The 25352-nt window shown below is 41.1% G+C and overlaps 2 protein-coding genes across 3 annotated transcripts in view; both read left to right on the forward strand.

Moving 5' to 3' along the window:
• The window catches only part of dnmbp (dynamin binding protein), a 56937-nt gene extending 39234 nt beyond the window's left edge, over positions 1-17703 (forward strand). The window contains exons 5-17 of one of the 2 annotated variants that reach the window (XM_071519535.1): positions 6232-6440; positions 7308-7407; positions 8401-8548; positions 10244-10261; positions 11967-12166; positions 12868-12998; positions 13130-13234; positions 13610-13738; positions 13939-14271; positions 14817-15005; positions 15139-15337; positions 15619-16283; positions 16465-17703. In XM_071519535.1, the coding sequence (XP_071375636.1) occupies positions 6232-6440; positions 7308-7407; positions 8401-8548; positions 10244-10261; positions 11967-12166; positions 12868-12998; positions 13130-13234; positions 13610-13738; positions 13939-14271; positions 14817-15005; positions 15139-15337; positions 15619-16283; positions 16465-16650 (2612 nt within the window). In that variant the 3' untranslated portion in view covers positions 16651-17703. Of the gene's footprint in view, positions 1-6231; positions 6441-7307; positions 7408-8400; positions 8549-10243; positions 10262-11966; positions 12167-12867; positions 12999-13129; positions 13235-13609; positions 13739-13938; positions 14275-14816; positions 15006-15138; positions 15338-15618; positions 16284-16464 lie in introns of both variants that reach the window. The other variant, XM_071519536.1, reaches the window with a different exon arrangement.
• A 782-nt stretch (positions 17704-18485) lies between these two features.
• LOC139644160 (hyaluronan-binding protein 2-like) lies at positions 18486-24180 on the forward strand. Its single transcript, XM_071519541.1, has 13 exons — positions 18486-18575; positions 19087-19114; positions 19209-19304; positions 19632-19742; positions 20320-20436; positions 20730-20846; positions 21000-21171; positions 21524-21615; positions 21703-21964; positions 22097-22239; positions 22699-22836; positions 23657-23802; positions 24022-24180. The coding sequence occupies exons 1-13, from the start codon at positions 18486-18488 to the stop codon at positions 24178-24180; spliced, it is 1671 nt and encodes a 556-aa protein (XP_071375642.1).
• The last annotated feature ends 1172 nt before the right edge of the window (positions 24181-25352 follow it).

A 25352-nucleotide genomic window follows, 5' to 3' on the forward strand; every position in this document is an offset into this window, starting at 1 on the left:
ACTCTCTGTGTTCACGTCACAATTTGTTTCTTATCCTAGTGAAGTGTCAGTGTCAGTGATTTTTACATATTTATCGCAAGCCACAGCTTGCAAGTTGTCAAGTAAATACTGTTGCTAGTGTTGGCAGTTTGCACTTTGCACTTTCACAGGGCTTGTATGAACCCATTCTCAAGTAGTTTCATGTCCCAGCTGAACACACACACACACACACACACACACACACACACAGAGACACACACAGTTGCCCATGTGCTCATTTCAGCAAAGCCACTCCCTGCACTCCAAAACTTGGCTTGATATGAGGAGGGCCCCCGCTATTCGTGTTGCCAAGGCGACTGGGCATTCTTGTGTGAACTTTGGAGCAGAACACACAGCGCTGATTGTGTCTGACCTTAGAGCTCTCTGTGGACTGCAAACTTTTGACTTTGCACGGCTATTAATGCAGTACGCTCATTTGGAAAACATGAATTCAGTGACGTATTACTTGAAAGTCGTGTAATAAATCAAAAGACCTTCAAAAAGAAACAATATATTGTTTGTTTACTTGAATGATTTTGAAGATTTTCTAAAGCAATACCTTAAATATTGCCAGTTAGTAGGTGCAAGAGAATGGCAGAGAGAGAGAGACACTTGTTGAATCTAAGCATCATGATTTTGATAGAATTCAGCCTGTTAGGGGCGGCGCTTAGTCAGGTGTCAGTAGATTCTGAAACATGGAGCAGCTTCAGCAGAGAACAGAGTAGACTGGACTGGGCTGGATCTTCACTCCTCACTTAAGGTTACAGTAGTATTTCAGCAGCATAAAAACTCAAGAATACAGTGCTTGTCTTTTGATTAGATAAACAGGATGAGAAGATGAAGAAAAGCATGACTAGTGAAACAGCAAGGAATCGTCTTCATACTTCTATACCTCCAGAAGTGTATATTTGAAATGTGAAGACAGCAAAGCAACGAGAAGCTCAACAAGTGACATAAAAGTGCGAAAGGTAGACATTAACTCATGCATTCAGCATAGACCCATGCTCAACCATATCAAGACTGTGACAAAGATATTGTGGTGACAAATCCAGCAAAGTAATTGTGAAACTTTTTTTTGTGAATGACGCTCGTGTGGAATTTAGTTGATTCCTCACTAATGGTATTTTCTCTCAATATTATGGTAATAGTCAGACTAGCATATACTTTAGCCTAACATTACATACAGCAGTTCACAATAGACATTAAGATGCAGTAGTAGAGTCCAGCTCCAGGTTTTAGTGTCTGCCATAGTGGTTGTCCACTGGTGTCTCTGTGTCTGTGTGTGTGTAATCATGGTGGGTTCCCATCCATTCTCATGGTAATTGGAGCCCTGGAATGGACTTATTGCAGCGGGACACACAGAGTCCTCCACAAGGTTCAGGAGCTGGACTTCAATTTGACAATGGACTATCTTAGAATGGCTGGTGTTGTTTGAACCACCATGCGTGGGGGGCGTGTTTGTTTCTGAAGTGGCTTGAAGAAAAGTGCTAGCAGCAGGTGGGTGATGCCGTGTCGTCCTTCAGATTTTAGCTCTCTGCCTTGCTCCCTTTTTTTCCTCTCTTTTTCTCAGTGGACTAGGCAATGGAAATGCAGTGACTTGGAGGAATCACTGTCATTCCTCCAAGTCGCTGCATTTTCATTGCCTAGTTAGGGAATTTTAGGATATGCATTTCTCATTGTGTATGTTTTGTGTTCTGACAGTTTAAGATTTCAATTGCATCGGCAGTTATTTGAGCATTTGTTAGAGGAATTCACGCAGTTGATGAACCATAAACTTAAATGTGGCATCCTTTAGAGTAAACTTTTATCCATGAAAAAGAAGGTAGACATCATGGTAGTAAATCTGCCTTTCTGGATGTGATACTATGAGCACGTTTTGGGAAATGCTGACACTTAGATGCATATTCTTTAACCTTTATTCATCTACGAAATGTTTGCTGACCACGTGTGCTCATTTTCAGCTCTGCTCTGCTACATATTGTTATTGTTGCACAGTCAGATTCACACCAGTACAACCACAGTCGCCTACTGCTGAGAAACTCTACTGGAGCAGTTGGGGGTTGAGTGCGTTGCTCAAGCGCCATTCAGTGTTAATTGTTGATAGAGGGGAGACCACTACCCATTCACTTTCCCTACCCAGATTTTCCCAGCCAGTCCAGGGATTCAGTCCAGCAACGTTCCGGTCACAAGCCCACTAATCTTTAGGTAACCTTTAGGAGTGTTGTGAGTTGGGATTTGTTTGCTCCACCTGATACCTTGATTTTTGGTTAAATCCTGGATGACTTGTTCAGTTGTGAGTGTGGATTTAGTCATACTTGGTGTCTGTGGTAGATGTTGCTGTATATTTCAAAATGCTGTAAAATGCAAACTCTGAAGACCAGTGTGAGTTTGCCTACTACACTGTGTATTTTGAATCACGAGCATAGTGTTTCACACAATTCTCACACTCATGAGAGAGAGAGAAATTTGATTTTGTCAATAGATATATTTCAGTGAACGGTGAATACAAAGTCTCCTGGCTTCATCAGCCCATGCATTTATTATTTCTAAGAATTTGAGAGTGATATTCATTGACAGAGTGTGACCTGATACCGCTGCGGTGCGCAGAATCCGCACAGAAGCAGAGATTCCCATCTCCCTCTCACAAAGACCTGTTGATATCATTATAGACAGTCTCTCAGCCTTATTTTCCAAGCTCTCTACTATGTGTAACCGGGTCAGCTTTTGAATGTAACTCATTTATTAACCCTCATGCTGCCAGATTTCTGTATGGACCCCCCAGGCCCCCTGCAGAGTCCCTGCTTCCTCTTGTCTGGATTTTTGGGTCCCCATAAAGACTAGACTATGCCACAAGCAATTACTTCCACTCCACACTGGCCTTGTGTGTGTGTGTGCTGTAAAATATACACACAAGCTTACCATAGGCCGTAGCACAGTGTGTCCACAACGATACAAGGCCCTCACATGCTACATAATACACATCCATATCTGCCGTCCCTGTAAAGCTTTTAAACCTCTCCATTGTCAAGCCTCTGGATATTTCTCTCGTAAGAAGCAAGATTATGAAAGTTGTACTATGATTTTGTCCTCAGAACAGGATAAAATAGTCTGATTATGTTGTAGGTAGCTACCATGGTTGTTTTTTTGTATTGTTAGCAATTGTTTTACTACCAGATAGATCCTTCATTGGTTATCGTGTTGTAGAATGTGAATTCATATTGGTTGGTAATCAACAGGTGTTTACAGTCAAGCCACAGCTGTTTGTACAGTAGTGAAACAACAGCTGATTGTAATCAAATGACAGTACAAGACAGCAGATTGCTAAGAAACAGGACTGGGCTCAATTCACCTCAAAATCAACTCAAAATGTAAAGCAAACTTGCAATTCCTTTGCTAATGACCTTTGATTCCACAGAATTTCCAAAAAGATTGAATATGGAAATCTTTACATGGCAAAAGTTTTTCAAGCTCTGAATTTTGAATCGACTCTCTGAATTCATTCAGTTGAGCCCAACCGTGGTTGGAAACACATAAACGTAATAAGAAAACTCAGACTAGTTGCGGTTTCGGCTGTGATACCAAAGCCATGATAAGATTTTCACTGGCAGGCTGTCATTTGTGCTGCGTCATTAGCAATGTAAAGCGTCATTAATTGTTCAGTGAGAGGTGAGTGACAGAGGAGATACTGAGTGATTGTTGTAAGGGTGTTTCCTGTTGGCTTGTGGCTCAGTGGCTGGCACAGATGGATCCTGTTCCACCTGCTACTGTTCATATCCTGAGAGACCCTTCAACCTGATTTTGTGTATGTGTGTGTGTGTGTGCTTTTGCATGTTTTGTCCGTGTGTCATCAATTCAACCATTCATGTAGTAAATTTCTTAAAAATCCAAAAGTTAAATCTTTTTTTTTTTTATGAATGAGGAATAAATCTTCCATTACTGACCAATGAATAGAAGTTTCAGTTTGGATTTTAAATTAATGAGTTGGTAGTGAACTCTTTGTGCTTCATTTGTTTCAGGCCCATGCTTTTGTTTGTATGTGTGTAAATGTGAAAGCCCTACATGCCTGTGGTCTCTTGATTGTACTTCATAGAACAAAGAAAAGTGGAATTCCATAGAAGTGGGTCAAAATCGTTTAATGCGGTTTCACAGGTTTGTTATGTTGGAAATGACTGCGTACTTAAACATGTGAAGTGGGGCATATAATGTGTGTGTGAAGATCAAACGTGGGAATGAGCAGATTCAATCCAATTAAACGTGGAGTCTTATTGTTTTCCGCCTCTCTTTGTAATGTCGCGTCGTGTGACTTTTAATAACCGACCAGTGAGCTGTTTTCTCATCTGTGGGGAAATACTCCAGTGTTGTCAGTTAAATGGCTGTGTGTCAGTTGGCAGAGCAAAAGTGACGGATGCTGCCAGAGATATGGCACAAGCGATGAGAAAAGCTCCTCTTAGTCAAGTCTTAGCCAAGTCACGTGAAAGGAGGGAGGCGGGGTGGATGAGGTAAGAGTGGAGGGGGGGCAAAGGGCAGGTGGCTGGGGGATCAGACACTCCCTTCCTTCTAAAAAACAATATTTTTTTTTTTTACAGTTTTGCAAGTAACTGTAATGTTTACTTGGCTAATAACTTGATATTGCTTTGTGAGAAGCATTTTGGGAAAGGAGGATTTAAATTTACACTGTCTCATTTTGGGAAGAAATTCTTCAAATGGTGGTCACTGTTTTTGTGTGTCAAAAAATAGTGAGAAATGCTGGCTGTGTGTGCGGCATGTGAGTGTTTGCAAGTGCATGCGTGGGTAACATGATGGTAAGCAAAGTTAAAGGACCATTTTGCCATCATTTTTGTGGATGTTGGGTCAATCTTGAATTTTACCTGTTTTATTTATTGTTTTATACCTGAATTTATAGAAGCATTTATAGAAGAAGTCCATCCAATATTGGCTGAGAAAATGCCATTTTCCTGCTTGTAAAGCGGTTCCGAGCTTTAGCCTCTGACAGCATCTGTTTGAGGAGCAGGGGTGACCTCAGCAGTGTTTCCCCAATATAAATTTATTAGTGGTGACCCACCGAAATATCACACAGGCCCACTATGAATATATTAACCAAACATACACAGTAACATATCAACAGGTTGTCTTGCATGTGCAGTTGTTCCTGCTGCTACTGTATGTGTATCTTTTCCACCCGAGCCTGTCAACATCACACATAATCTAAGAGCCTGTGGGACAAACTGCAAAAAGCATTAGTAAACACTGTGTGAGAATATTCTCTGACCAATCAAATCATCAACAGCGATTGTGTTTTGTCATTCAGATTACATGAAGGGCTAATACGATTAACAGACACGGCGAGTAAAGTTATTCTTAGCGATATGACGTCGGGCAGTCGAGTAGACGCATAAATGCACGAGCAGACACAGCAGTCAGCGGTCATGTTTCATGCCCAATCCTAGTCTTAGATGGTGTAAATGTGGATACACACACAGATGATATTTCTTTCTCTTTCTCTCTTCCCTCTATCCCTCGCTCCTCTCTCTGTAACGGCCTCTTCTTCTGTCTGTCCAGTCCCTGAGAGCCTGTATGTCTGTAGTTGCTGTCACAGGCCATTGTGCCACAGACAAAGAGCCTGAGTCCACTCCACTTTTGGGCCCATTGATATAAGGCAGTGGTGCGTGAACCGGGCTCTCCCTCTTATCCCAGGCACCCCAAAAATCAGCCCCTCTACGAGCGATAGCAGAGATATAGATCAAAGCCTTGTCAGACAAGACGAGGAGAAAGGGATGGGTAGGGGCGGGATGGGGCGGGAGGAGTGGCATGTTGTAGTGTGTTTGGATAAAAAGCAAGGAGCAAGGAGCAAAATGTAGTTTCACTTCTTCACTTATAGAAAATGCTGGTGCATGGTTAGCTCACCAATGCAAAGAGCCAAAGAAATTACTTTATCTTTCGCAAACAAGAGCTTTTGGTGGAGATTGGTTACATCTGAGCATATATCAAGCAATGAACAAACACATTTGGACCAGAAGCATTTTTAATATATGCAATGGATAATGTTTAAGCTGATTCTTTGAAAATATTTGACCACCAGGTTTCATTTATTAGAGAACCCAGACTTCATTTTTCGACGTTTACCTGCACAGAAATGCTAAATGAAGCCCAATGAGTAGTTCCATTCATCACCCAGTGACAGAGCCAAATCTGACCCCTTTCCTGTCTTTCCAGAGATGACCCTCCTGTCGTCCCAACCCAAACCCTTGGAGTCCACCCCAGACTCGACCCCCATCACCACCGGCGGCACCGAGGATCCCGAGCTGAGGATGCTGGAGAAGAGGGAGAAGGTCATCGAGGAGCTGCTGCAGACTGAGAAGGACTACATCAAAGACCTGCAGATGTGCGTCAAGGAGATCATCCAGCCGCTGCAACGCAAACAGGTGAAGAGATGTCATGATCGCCCTACAAGTACAGCAGATAGTAGCTGAGTCAGACCATTTAGATGAGAATAGGACCTCAAGATGTGTTGGAAGAGATTGTTGAGCAGCTCCAAGGAAAAATTGACGTTTTTACGTTTTTATTAAGAACTAACAATTTCAGGGGATTTTATTCCTTGTGCTACAAAAGAGAATGCAGTGTTTGTGCTATTTGTATCTTTTAGGACTTATAAGGTAGAGTAGATCTCTGATGCTTTTGAAGGAGATCACCCAGTAGCTCCAACAGAAACAGCTACTTCAGAGAGACAGACAGAGAGAGTAACCAATACACTTTTATTTTATTGTATGTATTTAGTCATTTATTTATTTCATTTTTCTTTTTTTATTAATATAATCTTAATCTCTCAATATCTTGAAACCCCACATATTTGATATTTTTCTCTTTGAATGTTACTGTATACTGCATATAAAATGTGTGTAACCCTTGTTACCAACAAACATTAATTCCTTCACATAGTTTACTGATCCTCACTCTGCGATGGAGGCTCTGAGTATGGGAGCTGAACACGCAGCAGCCCAGTTCCTCTGTCCAGGCACTGACTCTCTCACACACATGCACACACCTAGACTGATATTCATCTTGATGCTTTGGCAATATTGTCTGTGAACTTTCATGCCAATAAAGCACATTGAATTGAAAATTGAATTGAATTGAGTAGAGGCAGGGAGAAGATAGAGGAAAGGCTGAGTACCACTGAAGTAGGAATAGAAGAATGAAGTGGTTTTGGTTTTGTGTTGTGCGTATCTCAGTAAACAGAACAGAGGAACTTTGTCCGATGCCTTAACACTTTCCATCGACCTGCCTTAAAGGTGCAGAATGTGGACTTTGACGGCCTCTTCGGCAACATCAGCTCTGTGATTGACCTGTCACAGCGCCTGTTTAAGACACTGCAGGACACAGACTCTACTGGTAAGGAAGCAGTTCTTAACAGACTCATATATACAGTAGATGTCCTGTGAAATAATGGTTTTACCTACCACCCACTTACACACAGCATTGCACCCTACACCTTGCACTGTACATTCAAGCAGGGGAATTTCAACTCAAACAGCCAGCCAATAACATTTTATTGGTTGAGACTTTGAACATGTTTTGAAAAGCATCAGCACTACAGGGTGTAGGCTGAAGGATATGAAGTTATGCCAAAGTTAAGCTTTATTAAGCTTGATTTATTGTTTTCTGGTCTTAACAGTAACTTGAATGTCACCACAGAGGCAGATACTTTCCACAAAGTCTTGATGTTCTTTTGAAAACGGATTCCCAAATATCGATCTAGATATGGTGCATGTTGAGAATGTGATATGAGAATGTGATAGCTTGCCTTCTTCAAATTTATTTCAGCCATCAGTTGGCGGCACCCAAGTTAAAAACCATTGGTCAGTTGAAAAATATTGCCCCCAATATTGTGTTTATAGTGGATCTGACACTGTTTTAGGGCTGCAACTAACGATTATTTTCATTGTCGATTAATCTGTCGATTATTTTCTCGATTAATCGATTAGTTGTTTGGTCTATAAAATGTCAGAAAATAGTGAAAAATGTCGATCAGTGTTTCCCAAAGTCCAAGATGACGTCCTCAAATGTCTTTTTTTTCCACAACCCAAAGATATTCAGTTTACTGTCATAGAGGAGTAAAGAAACCAGAAAATATTCACATTTAAGAAGCTGGAATCAGAGAATTTTAACTTATTTTTCTTAAAAAATTACTCAAACCGATTAATCGATTATCAAAATAGTTGGCGATTAATTTAATAGTTGACAACTAATCGATTAATCGATTAATCGTTGCAGCTCTACACTGTTTCTGATGGATTTTTTGTGATTTTTGTAAGAGTTAGAACCTATCCCTTTTTCTTTCCTGTTCCCCATTTTGAGTACCATTTCTTTGCTCTGTCCTCTCAGGAAAGGTATTTCTGGACTTCAAGTCAGAGCTGGAGGAGGTCTACAAGATCTACTGCCAGAACCACGATGATGCCATCTCTCTCCTGGAGAGCTATGAGAAGGATGAAAACATCCAGCGGCATGTGCTGGAGTGTCTGGAGAAACTGAGGTGAGTAGCTGTGGAACCACGCAGACCTGGAGAAAGAACACGTCTGGAAAATGGGTTCCTACGTTTTATGATCCCATCGTTGACTTGTGTGTGTGACTTAAAAACATATTATTCACCCCTGTGCATGTGAGTGGCTAGAAATATGCTCTGTGAGTGTGTATGTGTGTGTAAAAGCATGAAAACAAACGAGCGAGTAGCTTCTAATACAAATATACAGTTTGCTAAGTTAAACATTAACTGTAAAAACCTGTTGATCATTTATTGTTTGTAGAGTTCTTTAAGTGGAAAGGTAATGGAAACTTTATTGTTACTGTATCTCTGGATCAGACCCTTTTCAAAAAAGTAACTGGGTGGCAGTGGCACACTTGGTTTAAATGGGTTGACGGCTTTTGGAGTTGTGTAATTATTTTCTATTGGATGGAAACTTCTGTGGACATTTAGGACGTTCTGATTTTCTGTCTTCGCAGTAAAAATGAAGAAAACAGACATGATACTGTGGAGTTTCGGGCTAGGCTTTCCTGTTGGCTCATATTCACATGGTGTTAATTTATGATAGGTTTGGTAGCAGACTTTGAACTTGGACGCGTGGGCAAGTTATGGGAGAGAAGTACAGTCACATCACATGTATACACGCAAACGATACTTTGTCTGAAATAAGACGTTTTATTCAACATTTTTGTGCTTAAAATGTCTCATTTCCCTTGAAGGACAAAGAGACCTTACTATTTCGTACCCCTGCTGTGTGTGGGCCGCTTCTCGTTGTATCTCAGTACATCTCAGTAATGTGGAGCGGCCGAAGAATGTGCCCTACCTGGTTTCACCTGTCTGGTTTCACCGTCTCTCACCAGTGACTCAGGCACTTGAGCTAACACTGCTGTGTTTAGACACTTGTTCTGGAAAATATAGTCATCCGTCTTTGTTTGAAGGTAAACACAAGGCTTTGATAATCCGGAAGCCTTGGAAACAAGAAGGGCTCTGGTTCCAAGAACAAATCTCCTTTACAGCGAAAGGACAATATACAGCTTGAAGTATAGAATAATGCCTACATTGTCGGTCCCTTGTTGACATGAAGTTGTTTTTAGTCAGGTTCATTTTTTTTCTTTTGAAGTGCTGTTTTTTTAGTCACTTTGTGTACCAGCTAAGTGTTGCCAACCTTAACAGGACAATATAATAGTCTATTCTAAAGGGTGTGTATGTGTCTGTTGTAATATATACACCTACTAAGCTTACCACAGGTCATGTGTGTTTGCAGTCGCTATCAGCACAGGGACATGTGACTGCCCTTCTCGAGACTGCAAGTGCCAGCCGATCTCCTTGACAGAACTTTTACCTCTGCGTTCGGCCCCTGGCCAGGTTTAAGAGAGCGCTCACTAAATGAAACCATAACAACCCCAGCTGCTGTGGGCTCGAGTCTTTTATTAACTCTGCAGGGTTCTGGTCAGATTCTTTGGATTTAGTTGAAATACAACCTGGAGTTTTCTGCCATTTGGCAACATACTGAACCTGTATAGGCACATAAGTAACGTTATGTTCATTTAATAGTGGTGGTATAACGCTGTCAAAGGTGTAAAGGCCTCCTTGACACCTTGTAGGCAAACAAACAAACTTTATTTATGAAAGATGTCATCAGGTCATAGGCTCATAAATCCTGTTTCTGTCATCTTTTCTCCTTCTTTCCCTCCTTCCCCACAACAGGGCCGTGTATCGAGAGTGGTAAGTCTCCTTAACGAGTGTTGTTATGTTTTCCAGCATGAGAATCATCTGACCGCATGCCTATGGCTCACTAACCCCGCTGGAAACAACCTGTGTGCATGTGTGTTCACTTTGTTAGAGCTAAAAAACCAAAGTGTTTTGCTGAGTGTGACGGTGAAAGAAAGCTGTGCCGCTACGCAAGGCCATTTCAATTTCCTTCCCTGGATTGAGATAGACTCCAGCCTCTGTCATAATATGTTGTTGCTTGTGTTTGCATGTGCATGTGTGTATACTATTTTTGTGACGAGAAATAATACTATGTAATACATTATATTATTACATTATTGACCTTCCCTTCCCCAGCTCCCCCAGGATCAACAAAGAGATTGTTGTTGGTCCTGGAAAACACTTACTGTATCTAATGCCATCTAATGGAGCAAAGCAGCAATAGCAATATACAGTTAAGGTTATAGTCAATATTATTTGAAAAGCCATCATTTAGAAGCAGATACAGCAGCATATTGCATTCATCTTGGAAACAAAATGATTTCAACAGGTTTTCTTGTAAGAATGAGATCTATTCTCATAATTACAAAATTTTTCTTGTTATCAGATCTTTTCTCGCTCGCTTTAATCCTGTAAAACATGTCAACACACTCAGGATGTTCTGCATAGCTGAAGTGAAAAATGTGTGTATTGACATGTTTTACAGGGTTAGAAGCGGATTAAGTTTCCGCTTAAATTTTCCTCACAAATAAGAAGTTGCGAATCAGAAACTGACTTAAGCCTTGTGATTCTTTGTTCATAATAATGAGAAATTATCTCATAATTACAATTACAATTTCCCATTTGGCAGACGCTTTTATCCAAAACAACGTACATAAGAGATAATACAACACAAGCAAGGATCTAGTCAGGAGAGAACAACGAGAGTAAGTGCCATAAAGCTAAGCTCTGGTCCAACAGGACATAGGTGCTACGAGGCAGTGCTGTGAGGCAGTGCATAGAGAGGATAGAGTGCAAAGAGGCAGATAAAGATTTTATTTATTTATTTATAGATTACACAGTCCATCAGGTGAGAAGGTGTTTGCTAAAGAGCTGGGTCTTTAGCCTTTTCTTAAAGATTAATTATGAGAAAACATATCATTATTACGAGAAAATCTGGTAATTGGTTTTTTTTTTCAAGATGAATGCAGTTAGCTTCTATAGAACATTAATCAAATCAAATAATTTGGGTAATTTATGAAAACAATCATAAATTACCCAATTTGATTTGTTTTAGATTCCAAATGAACTCACTCAGTTTGGAGTTGAGCTATTTGAGCTGTTGTGTGCTCTAGATTGCATTAAAACTAAGCAAATCAATGCATTTTTTTTTTCATATTGTGCCATCCCTGTTCTCATGCTGTCTCCCAAAAACTATATGTGTCATCATCAGAGTGTGTGTGTGTGCTTTCTTGGGCTGATGGCTACATATCATGGGGTCATACAGTCATGGAGCTGGCAGCACATGAGGGAGAGGCATGTGTGGAGTGAACTTGGGATGAGGGTGTCATTGTCAAAAGCAGTGGATGCCTTTTGGGTGTGTGTCTGATTCTTCACAGTATATTTTGCTCAAGCTCCTCCTTTTCTCTCTCTCTCTCTCTCTGTCGCTGCCTTCTCTCCATCCTCCACCCTCTCTCCCTCTCTCTCTCTCTCTCTCTCTCTCTCTCTCTCTCTCTTTCAGGGGGAAGACGAATTACATCAACCTCGGCTCCTTCCTGATCAAGCCGGTGCAGCGGGTGATGCGCTACCCGCTGCTGCTGATGGAGCTGCTGGGAGCGACGCCCGAGAGCCACCATGACCGGGCGCAGCTGACCCAGGCCGTGCAGGCCGTCAAGGAGATCAACGTGAACATCAACGAGTACAAGCGCAGGAAGGATCTGGGTAAAGCCCCTCACTCACTGACCGATTTTGGCCATCTTGGATTATACTGTCCTAGACAAAAGTTTCATGCCGTGTTGAATCATTGTCGTTGAGTGTGTCAGAGAGGGGCGATGAAGTTCCTGTGTTGAATTTTAGGCTCCGAAAAAAGTTCTGTCAGTTTCATAAGTTTTTGTTTTTCAAGTTTTTTAGCCTGGCTGGTGTTCAAGTTTTGGTTTTAACTCTATTACACTGAGTGACCAGAAAAAACATGGCCAGCAATGATGGCTTACAGGTACAGATGTGATTAATAAACATGTCAAGAAAGGCATCGGCCGACATACAGTACACACAGTATGATGACAGAATCGGCTGCATCTTGCACAGTCTGACAAGGCTGATATCAAGATTTGTACTTGGGTCCCGTTGCACAAGCTGACATGCAATAAACACAAAAGACGATCAAAGTTGCACAGTCTGCAGTGGGTTTAAGTGAGTTGGGATTGGTGGGGATTTCTTAATGGGTTGGGTGGTGGGGTGGGTAGTTGATCCATAGACGACTAGATTTGTGAATGGATCAATAGTAGGGAGGGAGGAAAGGAGAAAGAGGATTGACGTGATGTTGTGTGTGTATATATGTGTTAAAGTTGTCCGCTAGATTTGTCTCTGGAAATAAGTGTGTTGACTGGGTTCCCTGCCTCAAGTTTTCCCTCTGCTGTCCACAGTGGTGAAGTACAGGAAGGGGGACGAGGATACGTTGATTGACAAGATCTCCAAGCTGAGCATGCACTCCATCATCAAAAAGTCCAACCGAGTCAGCAGCCACCTCAAGCACCTCACGGGAATATCACCCCAGGTAGCTGATTTTATAACCTAAGTGGGAGTTTACATGAAGGCTACAGGAAGAGGCATTAAACTCCTCCTGATTGTTGTGAATGAAAATGTGTTGGTACTTATCTCTGTCTTTGTCTTCCGTCTTTTTCTCAGATCAAAGATGAAGCGTTTGATGAGTCTGAAAAGAAGTTCAGGCTGCAAGAGAGACTCATTAAGTCTTTTATCAGGGACATTTCCTTGTACCTGCAGCATATACGGGTAGGAGCACCTGAATCATCTGTGATATATTACCATTATCATTCTCTTTGCTTTGCACAGATATTACACACATCTGATAATCCAATAATCCTCATCTGTAAACAGAAACAATAACTTTTACTATCAAATGAAAACTTCAAAAGTCAGCTCAGTATAAAACCTAACTATTGATCATTGTGAAGAAAGTAGAATTATCACACACTGGTTTATCCTAAATTACCCTACACACTACTATCCTAACATTAATATATTTAATACACATATATTCCAGTAAATGTATTTGATGCATATATTTTGTAATGTATTTTTGCAGTGTTTTAATTTCGGAACAAGATTTATGCTAATGGGGGGAAAAAATGCATCTCTGCTCTATAGGAATCGGCATCTGTGAAGGTCCTGGCAGCCATCAGTTTCTGTGACATCTACACAGAGCGCAGTGTGCTGGACCCCGAGCGCTTCCAGAGAGCCCACCGCAGCATCAGCGACAAGCAGTTCACACAGTTTGTAAGTCCTCTTCCTCTGCTTAGCTTCAGTTTGATTATGTAATAGTTGTGCAAGACTGTTGAAATTATCCTTTTTTAGATATTATATATAAAATATTACTTCAGTGCATGCATATTGTGTTCTATATATAGTTTTTGTACAACTTTCTGATAGTACATCCTCTCTTACCACCAAACACCCCCCCTCTCTTTCCTGAGCAGAAGGAGCGCACAGAGGCCTTAGTCATCAACCCGCTCACTCAGCTCCTCCTCATGTTCGCTGGGCCCCACAAACTCATCCAAAAGCGCTTCGACAAGCTGCTGGACTACGACAACTGCAAGGAGCGCGCCGAGCGGCTTAAGGACCGCCGCGTCCAAGACGAGCTGCAGGCGGCGCGCAACAACTACGAGGCGCTCAACGCCCAGCTCCTGGACGAGCTTCCCAAGTTCCACTGCGCGGCCGAGGAGCTGTTCACCGGCTGTGTGAGGGCCTTCGCTCAAGCCCAGAAGGACTTCATGAAGATGACACTGGGAGAGCTGCAGCCCCTCCTGCAGGTTGTGAGTGTGTGTTTTGTTTATGGGGGTGTTGTAGGCTGTGAGTGGGTGAAACTGGACATTGGGTCACATGTGCATGTATGAATGAAATCCTTCATGTGTGTGCTGTGTACTACACTGTCAAAAGTTTGGACACACCACATTTTTATTTATTTTACTATTTTCCACATTTTAGAATAGTAGTAAAGACATCAAAACTATGAAATGACACAAATGGAATTATGCAGCGACCAAAAAAGTGTTAAACAAATCAAAACTATCTTAGATTCTTTAATGTAGCCACCCTTCAGCCTTGATGGAAAGGCAAAGGCTTTGGAAAGAAATTCATACATAGGCATCAACTTCACTATTTATATTTGTCTAAGACATTTAGAGCATTTAAGCTTGAAAAACATTACATTCGATCAGGTGTGTCCAAATTTTTGACTGACAGTGTATATGCCGGTTAAAACAATTCACTTTTCTATTCCTAATCTAGATGCTCGCTTCTGAAACTGCCGCATTCCATTATTAACGCAGACACTTTTCTCTCCCTCTGTCTCCAGTTTTCTGGCATCGGTGGCACAGAGGGCAACCTGGTGGCTCTGTTCCAAGAGGAGTATGGTCGGGTTCTCCAGCTTCTGCAGAGCTTCAGCTTCTGTCCAGAGAACCTGCCTCCTGCCACCTCCACACGCAAGCCCTTCGAGAAGAAGACTCTCGAGAAGCAGACCTCCAAGAAGCAACTGCAAGGACCTGTGAGTTGAATTCTCATTCCACATCTACCTCAACTTTGATTCTCATATTTTGATAATTATGAAGATTTTCAGCACTGTACATCCAGTTATGAACGTGATCTAACCATGAGCCACGTCCTTATGCCTCTTTCAGCCCAATAGCACCTTGCAGACAGATGAGCAGCGTGCGGGGCTTCTGGCTCGCTACGGCCCTGAGAAACTCTTCCAGGCCGAGAGGAACTTCAATGCAGCTCAGGATCTGGACGTGTCTGTGCTGGAGGGAGATATCATAGGCGTTATCAAGCAGCAGGATCCCATGGGTAGCCACAATCGCTGGTTAATTGATAACGGAGGTGGGTAATCTGGACTCCTAGACCTGATAGATAAACTGGGTTTGCGTGGGAAGTAGTGATATGGTGCCAAAGCATAATAAATATTGACCAATGATGATCACACAAAAACTGAATCCACTGCTTGATCGGTCAACCAAATAACCAGGCAAGCAAGTCGTCGAGTAAGTTGTGTTAACTTCTGGATCAGTGAAGTTCAGTCCATTGATATCTGAACCTGGAAAGAGGTTGGTAAAAATGTCTGATGCAGCGATGTGATCTATTTCCATTTCTTCTTTTTGCAGTCACCAAGGGCTTTGTGTACAGCTCCTTTCTCAAACCCTACAACCCACGCAGGAGCCAATCGGACGTGTCCATTGAGAGCCAGTCGTCCAATGAGTCAGGCTACGGTGGCTCCTCCCCCGTTTTCTCCCGCCAGAACAGCAACAGCACGCTGACCTTTAACCAGGAAACGGCCACCGTCAGCTTTTCCGCGACGCAGCCCCAAAGCCATTCCTCGCCACACCCCTCGCTGGACTCTGCCTCCTCCCGCAGGAGCCATCACAGAGATGCGCCTAATCCTAACTCCGCCAGCCAGAGCAACTCCATAAACTCCTCACCCAGAAATCCCTCAAATCATAGGGAATTGTCAGACCAAACGTACCAGAGACACAAAGACACGGACCCCTCCTACCGGCATTCAGGCAATCACAGAGACTCGTTTGACGTGAGCCAAGCAAACCCGACCGGCCACAAGGACCTATCGGACCTGTCGGAGACGGACTCTTGTTCTTCACACAGAAACAATGGCTCTCAAAGGTATGGCCAAGCAGACACAGGCAGCGGTTCATACCAGTGGAGAAATGGAGATAGTAGCAGCCAGAGGAAGTCTGCTTACGCCCGAGATGAATACATTGAACCGGAACCGGAGCCAGAACCAGAACCTGAGAGTGAACTCGATGGTCATCAGGTGAGATTGTTTGACCACTGTGATGTATTTTGTGTTTATCATCTGAAATGCACCAGCTCATTTCCAGTATCAAAACGAGGATAGACAAGTATTTTTTTTTTCATATTGACAGAAAAGTGTATAAAAACTGAAAGCAAACCATAAACTAACAGAGTTTTTTGTTTATTTTAATTTTTTTCAGATTTACTACGCTCTCTACTCCTTCAGTGCCCGTTGCGCAAATGAACTGAGCATCTCGGCCAATCAGCGCGTCCGTATACTGGAGTTCCAGGACATGAACGGCAACAATGAGTGGTGGCTGGGGGAGGCGGGGGGCCGGCAGGGCTACGTGCCTTCCAACTACATCCGCAAATCCGAATATACATGAACAATTTCTTATCAGGGGGATGATGCATGACAAAAAACCTTCTTCTCCCTTGAGAGGGCCAACACTGTGAGAACAGACAGAACAAAAAAACAAGCAAGCAGCTAGACACCTGGTGACTTATTTTTGATCTGTTGTCATGGAGTTTGATAGTGAGAAGAACTTCCTTTTTTGGGACTTACTAGTGCTGCTGACACTACTCTGAAAGTTAGCATTATATGCCTATATTTATAGACTTTTTTATTATTTTTACTTGCTGGTAACTTCTTTACCATACTCCCTTTTGTATCCAGTGAAACACCTGTGAATTGCGGCAGGATTTCTCCATATCCTCTGGGTCTGAAGAGAGTGAATTGTATGTTGAAGAGAACAGCTTAAAGGATAGCACATTGGGATTTGCAATGGAAATGTGAATGCTTTTGGCTCAGACATGTAAAAACTACATCAGGTGGCATGCAGACAGGCTGATTTAAACACTGTGTTAATGACATTTTGTGCATGTGTTTTATTACACCACAAGAAGAATGAACGGCATGAAGATTAGATGCGTTTACAGTGTACAGCAATCGAAGTGTGAGGCACTTAGGTTATCCACTGGTTGCAGGTTTGAAGTGACTGTGGGGCCAACAAAAGGGTTTAAGTTTGGAGTGTTGTATGAAATTAATATGGACTATATGATTTTGTCTTTTCATCAGAAATGTGTTTGTCCACAGTATAAAACTAAGGACAAATTTGAATGGCATATGACTACATAGGTATGGTTACAAGCACTCCCCTTGAACTTTTTGTCAGTAACCTGAATGCAGTGTTTTTTTCAACTGGGTTGACATTATGTAAGCAGGTGATGACCAGTTTGACCTGTAAGAGGTCGACCAGTAGGGACAGAGAGATTGTGAGCATGTGGTCAGATCTTAACCCCGATTGATTTCTCCTTTCTCTCCCCATGTACATTATATATATATATATAATGCTGTATATTGAGAATGTATTACTGCACCCAGTGTAACGTGATCACTGTTTGAATAAAAAAACAGCTCAGCTGACAAATCATGACTATCCATGTCTGAAAGATCTCTTTTTATATTATTTTAAATGATGAATGAATTATTCCTTTGTCATGTATTGTGGAAAGGTTGACACAATGTTATTGCCGTATTACATAGTTTTGTATTTTAAGGCTATTCATCACTTAATGAAATTAATTCCAAATGATTATGACATTGAAGGGATATTATTTCAATGTTTTACTGCGGTCACACTAATGAGAACAGTACAGTAAATCGCAAGAATAGCTGGATTGCAATACTGAGTCACAGTATTTAGTATTTTTCAAAACATTAAGAATTGCAGAAGTATATTGTCACCCAAGTTTTGTGATAATGAATCAGCTGCTCTCTTTTGCCAAGCAAAACTCCTGTGTATTGAGAAACCTCAGTTCACTCAGTAAAAAACAATCTTGTATACTGAACCGATGACCACAACCAATTTTAATGATTTTAGGGACGTCTTTTGTTTTAGATAGTCCATACTTTAACTACATACACATACATAAACTGAGTCATTAAATGGGACAACAGCACAGTTTGGCATGCCTCTGTTTCTTCAAATGTATTTGTATTATTATTTTTTCTGTTTTAATGCTAATTCACTCATTTTGATGACCTCTTCAGAAATAAAGGTCGTAGACCAAAAAGGAAGAAGAATTCAATTAAGTAACTCAATGCAAGGCACTAATGATTAACAGGTAGGTGGAGTGTCGGGGGTCTTTATGCTCCAGAGGGTTTATTTAGGAGGACTCACTGAACAAAAACTACAGTATAGACTTCCACTGGTCCGTCATGCAGGCCAGTGTCTACATCACCATGGTCTCCTCAATAGCCATACTCTTAAACTTGTGTGCACTCACTGCGTTTGGACAGGAATTGTATGTAAGTATGTAAAAAGTATAGGCTGAATACCGTCTGTGTGCTGTCAAAACCTCCAAAAAGGCAACTCTTCAGGAATCTATGCAATGTTTAACAATTTGGAAGGGATTCAGAATTGGTTAACTGCTTTGGAGCACTAAAATTTCTGCGAACACCAGAAATGTGTATTAAAGGACAACAATTAGGCAATTTTCTTCAGGACATAGATGATGTTAGGATTATTGGTTAATGGTTGGAACATCCACAGCCTCTGTTTGCACTCCAATAATTAATTTTATTCAGATATTGGATGATTTAACCATTAGAGGGGATAAAAGTAATTAAATTGTAGCATAAAGGTGCACAATATGATTTTATCAAATGAAGGGTGTGAGCATACATGTTTGTTTTTATCCACTCCATGCTTCACACTACAGTCATGCATAAGACTTCTACTGTTGGCCTTTTTGTCTACCTTCTAGTAATATGTTTTCTCAAATTCAGAAATAATTTATACATTTTATTTTTATTACAGGTAATTACAGAAACAGATGATGCTGACGGTAAAAACACTTTAGATTTGTCTTTCTGTGGTGAAATATAACTTTATTAGTTCCTCAAGACTGGAATGCTCATAAGTTTCTTTTTCCTTCACAGCCTATGATTATGGCTATGATTATGCTACTGAAACACCAGCAGAAAATGTTGATTTTGCTGTAGATGACTGGTTGTATGAGCTGTTGGATCTCACAGGTAAGTGATCTCTGCCTCAGATAGGGGTTAGCAACTCCAAAGGTGAAGGTTTGACTGCCCACATGTGTGCTGTGAAATCAATGCATGCAGCAGTGTGACATCCAAGCCGTAACTTAAACAGATATCTTGTCTGTCTTGAAGTCTACAGATGGAGAAATCAACTGATAAAGATACAATCAATTGCATTCTGTGCCTCCTGACTCCTGTTTTTTTCTTAATTGTTCAATGTTCATGTGTCCTTTACTCTCCTTTATATAAACTCTGTTCAGACTGCACTTAAGGTTTCCATTATCAGTAATCACTTGACATCATTGTGTCTTCATTTAGATGAGTGTGATCCAAACCCGTGTCTCAACGGAGGCGTCTGCGATCATGCTGCTGGCGGCGGCTTCCTGTGTTCATGTCCTGAGCCTTATTCAGGAAAGAAGTGTCAAACCGGTATGGCTGTCTACCAGTACTCATATATGTGGGTCAAAGGAGAAATACCTTTGCATTTAGGCAGTTGAGATAGATATGTATATGAATACCAACACAGAATATGTATTTTGAACTCCTGCTTTTTAACCTTCTTGCCTGATAGAATTAAACGTTCACCAATGTGCCGTAGAAACCTGCTAGTCTGTTGATTGAATGAGAAATCAGTTTTCCAATGTCATTTTCTGCTAAAATATCAGGTGTATCAGAGTTTCCATTAAGACAATAATCTATAAAGTTCTAATGTTTTTTCTCAATGTAGGTCTAACCTAACTGTAGGGCTAAACCTAACCTAAAGCAAAAAAAAATGGAGGAAAATGTGGGCATAATGAATTTGTTGTGAAGAAAATTTGTGTTCCTTAAATTCAAATTATTTCCCTGCATCGTTGTCCAATGCACATTCAATTCTACTTTAATAACCTCAGCTGCAGTTTCCACCAAATATGAAATTCAATTTTGAATTGTGCCTGATCCTGTTTGGGCTAAACTTAAATCTACCTCAAGACGGTTCTTCTCAACTACTCTACCATCTCTTTTTCAGTGAAAGATGTTTGCAAGAATGTGAAATGTGGCCATGGAGTGTGTGTTGTCACATCTACTGCACCGTTCTACCAGTGCAAGTGCAAGGCTCCGTACAAACCACCTAACTGCAGGAAAGGTCTGTTTTCATTACTGCTAGATAATGTAAATGTCTTAATCATGTTATGTTATGTTATCTTCATGTATCTCCTCATTATTTAACAGAATGTGATTTTTGATCCTGTGCTGAATCTAGCGACCAAAAACAATCAACAGCAATACATAACTCTTAATGAGTGATCATTTGCAGCTTGATAATGTAATAATTATTCATGAATGACCATTGAACAATCCATGCACCCATAAGGTTTCTGTTGCAGTGAGTCCTTTGCATTGGAGAGCAGACATTGATATTCCTGTCTGTGTTCATAGCTTCTGCCTGTAGGCCCAGTCCTTGTCAAAATGGAGGATCCTGTATCAAGGGCCACAAAAGCTCCGACTTCCAGTGTGCTTGTCCTGATGGATATAGTGGGAAGTTCTGCGAAGTCGGTAAATGAAATCATCTGCCACTATGTCGCTGTTTAAAATAGAAAAGTTTTAAAAGCACACTAAGCAGCACGTCATCTAAAAACCCAGATCCTAACAGGGAAAGGGGAACTTACTGTAGAAGGCGATTGCTCACTGTGTTGCCTGTGTTTCCAGGCCCAAATGATTGTTACCAGGAAGATGGAGAGTTTTACCGGGGCACGGTGAGTGTGACAGATGACGGGGACGAGTGTCTGGACTGGAATTCCTATTTCATCCTCCAGAAAGGGGGAGATCCCTTCAAAGAATATGCAGGCTTTGATGGAATTGGACCGCACAATTATTGCAGGTGGGAAGATCTAAGTCCTAAGTAAATGTTGCGTATGTTTACTGTTGATACAACCTTTGTGTGTGTGTGTGTGTGTGTGTGTGTGTGTATTTTCTTGTTTGTAGTAGAGAGTGAGGTATACTCCAAAAAAAGTTTGCGTGTGATCATTTGTTTTTCATAGACCAAGACTGTGTCATCCTGCAACATTTGATTGCACGACATTGCATAAGTGCATTTCCTTCACATTTTGGTGCTTATTGGGTGTGTCGATCTGAATTATTAAGATGCTGTTTTCCAAATCCACCCTTGAATCTTTTCAGTAAAAAAAAAGAAAAGAATTCTTTAATACTAGTTCTGTCTCTCTATTTTCAAGGAACCCTGATGGCGATGCTAGGCCCTGGTGCTTTGTTAATAAAAACGGCAACCTGAAGTGGGAGTATTGTAAAGTCAAGAACTGTTCTCGAGGTGCAACACACACACACACACACACACACACAGATTCTGCTCTCACCCAGCTCTCATTTGCTAATTTTTCGTTTCCATCTCTCCCAGCTCCAGCCACCCCACCCACCATCTATGAAACGGACGCTCCTCCAGCCAAGCCGGACTTCCTCGCTGCCCAGTTCTCCCAGTGTGGGAGGCCGCAGCCTGGCCGCTCAGCCAGGATCTTTGGGGGGAAGAAGTCTCTCCCTGGGGCCCATCCGTGGCAGGTGTCCTTGCAGACCAGGCCCAAAGGCTCCTCCCAGCCCTTCAGCCACATCTGCGGAGGCATCCTCATCGAGTCCTGCTGGGTGCTCACTGCCGCCCACTGCATGTAAGATCCACTAACAGCTCAGTCTGCTTTGTCAGTGTAGTCCTGTCCTCTTGCAGTGAAAGCAGTGTTTGATGTGGATTTGTATATTGGCACACTCATCTGTCTTGTTTAACTTTCTGTTTGTTGGCACAGTAAAGACGGGAGGGAAATGCAAGTGGTGCTGGGAGGAGTGGACATAGAGAAGGATGAAGAGTTCGATCAGGTCATTCCTGTGCAGAGAGCCATCGTCCATGAGGAGTACAAGGAGAGTCCCTTCGCCCTCTATAATGATGTTGGTGAGGTCCATAGGTTCACATACACAGCTGATGTTGCATGCTTGACTGTGTCTCTCAAGGCAAGGATCTTTTTTTTTGTACAAAATCTTTTATTTCTTACTAAAAGAAAGCATCGTACAACAACTGAAGGCAATGCAGCAAACACAATGAAGAAAACATTCTGCTTTTATTGAGATGTGAGCAATGAATGGTAATATATCAAACTAAACAATATCTATATTATTGTATTTTTAACTTGAGTCTTTTTCTCCCATCATTTGCTATAATAATATTGCTAACACACATTCATTCATTCATTCATTCATTGAATTGTAATTAATTCTGAATATCCACACCATATATGACCTCATTAAACTGACTGAATATTACAATAGGACACAAACAGTACTTTTGTAAATGTTAAAGACAGATGTAGGCTATTGTTAACAATGTTCTTTGCATTGTGCCTCTCCTCTGTAGCCATGCTTCAGCTGAAAGTCATGGACAGACCATACTGTGCCAAAGAAACCCGCTTTGTCAAGACAGCCTGCCTGCCAAATCAGCCTTTCCAAAGTGGGAAGGAGTGTGTGATCTCTGGATGGGGCGTTACTGAAACACGTACAGTATATTATTAATCTATATTGTCCACACAGACTTAATACAGCTGTCATAGCATATCATTCTGAATCAACAGGGCGAGTGGCAGCAAAGTTTGAGTTTATTTACATCAATCTTGAAAAATAAGCTTGTACAGCCACTTTAATTCTTACAAGGGAAATGTTTTGAACTTTGGCAGCTCATGGATATTCATCTAATTCACCTATGCCAATATCACGCATTTACATCGGAAAACAGGAGGGTAATGCATTTCTACTTGTCTATTTCAGAGTATGTCATTTCAAGTACACCCTTTAATTCAGTATTTTAAATGTCTGATAACAAATTTCAGGGAATGATATATTTGCTCATACTTAAAGTATATTGTATACTCATATTTTAAGTGACTAAACTACCTTTTGCATTTAAAGACACAAATGAGTGTAAACGCAAGAAAACAAAGTTATTTTCTAAAGAGATATATATAAACTTGTTCAATGTGACAAATATCTGGTGCAGAAAAACAATTGAAATTCACAATATCATGTCAATTTATCCCTGCATGTATACACAACATCTCACTGGAAGAAAATATATCGAAAATTTGGAAAAACTCTAAACTGTTTGCACCATTTTTGATGAAACCTTCATAATATTGATGCAAAAGACAAAAAATGAAAAATGTGAAAGTTGGTTCTTTCTATACTTTATTTTACATGTGCCTCAAGTATAGACTAAAAGTAATGCACTTCAACATTACATTTGAATTTAACGCTAACACTACTTTCTCTCTCTCTCTCTCTCTCTCTCTCTCTCTCTCTCTCCTCTCTCTCTCTCTCAGAGAAGTACGGTTCCAACCAGCTGTTGGATGCTCGAGTTCTTCTGATCTCCCAGGAGCGATGCAGGGCTGCCAACGTCTACGGAGACTCATTGGATGACAGCATGTTCTATGCAGGCAACATGAAAGGAGGTGTTGACTCCTGCCAGGTCTGTACGTGTGTGTGTGTGTGTGTGTTTGTGTGCGTGTGTGTGTGTGTGTGTGTGAGAGAGAGAGAGAGAGAGAGAAAGAGAGAGAGACAGAGAAATGTGACTCTTGCTTTTTTAACAACAGATATGCAGTCATACAGTCATGACAATAAAGCAATTTGAACTTTAGAGAGAGAGAGAATATATAGTCTTATAAAACTGACCTCTCCCTCCCTCCAGGGTGATTCGGGTGGCCCTCTGGTGTGTGAGCAGAACGGCACCCACTATGTTACAGGTGTGGTGAGCTGGGGCGACGGCTGCGGCAAGAAGTACAAGCCTGGAGTCTACGCCAACGTCCACAGATTTATCGACTGGATTGCCCACCATATAATCTCATAGAGAATCATTGTGCTATGTGTGTGCATGTGGGCTGTCCAAGACTTGCTGTATTGCCCTGTGGTAAACTCAGATTTACCCTTTTAAAAATGAGTTTAGATCAGAAATCAGTATTCAGTGCTTGTCTAAATGTTTGTCAGACCTCCCACTCCATCCCCAAAATGTCAAAGATTTGTAAACTTCTAACACATTACCTCAATGTTTGTTGATCTTATCGCTCAACTATATCACACTGTTGTGTAGATAAGGATGGACTAACTGTTCCAATGTTTGAATATTTTCCCAACTTTTGTCTTGTTCGCAACACTTGTTAATAAACAAAGATACAAATGAAATGTTAATAAAGATATAAACCAACAAAGAGGTTTCTGAGGCAACTCTTCAACTGGCACTACCTCCGCACTCAAATGATCAGATTAAGCTTCTCCCACTAAACTAGGTTGTCTGTGGCAAGGAAACTTTGGGTGGATGCTTTGGGTGAATCTGTTTTGAATCCAAATGACATTTGATCATACTATTACTATAATTTATCAGTCTCTCATAATCTAGAATTTCTCATAATAGACCCATAGAGCCCATACAACTCTCATAATCAAAAATACTTGCTCTGCATTTTACCTAGAGTCACTGTCTAGGAACATGATGTAAGAGAAAGGGGAGGAATCTCTCTTTCATCCGTCAGGATGTGTCTTCAAGCTTCTCTTTCTATTGAGTTCAGTTAGCAAAGTGGCCTATTTAATTAGTACCAATTAATTATCAGTTAAACTATGGTGGAAAGAGGGTAATAGTCTGGGGCTCTTTGCTCGCTCAGTGTGTCAACATGAAATCAGCTATTGAGCCAAAGATGTAGGAGAAACCTTACCAGAGTACCGTGAAACAAAATCAGGCTAAAACCCATGATCCACTGCACAAGCCTGATGTGAGCTGTACAATATACTGCTGTTAAGGGAGATATTACATACTGCTCACTTGTCAAGTCAAGTCAAATTTTATTTGTATAGCACATTTCATACAGAAAGCATGTGCTTCACAAGGCCAAAAGCAATACATGAATAATAAAATAAAATACGAACGTATAAAAAAAAATACGCCATCATAAATAAAAACATTCATACATACACATGCACACATGCAGAGGACATAGATAATTTAAAGTGCAGATAATTTTAGGTAAA

Source organism: Centroberyx affinis, unplaced genomic scaffold (assembly GCF_046629955.1).
Source record: "Centroberyx affinis isolate AG114_WGS23_722 - 3 ecotype Tasmania unplaced genomic scaffold, CSIRO-AGI_Caff_v1 ptg000713l_1, whole genome shotgun sequence".
Classification (NCBI taxonomy): domain Eukaryota; kingdom Metazoa; phylum Chordata; class Actinopteri; order Beryciformes; family Berycidae; genus Centroberyx; species Centroberyx affinis.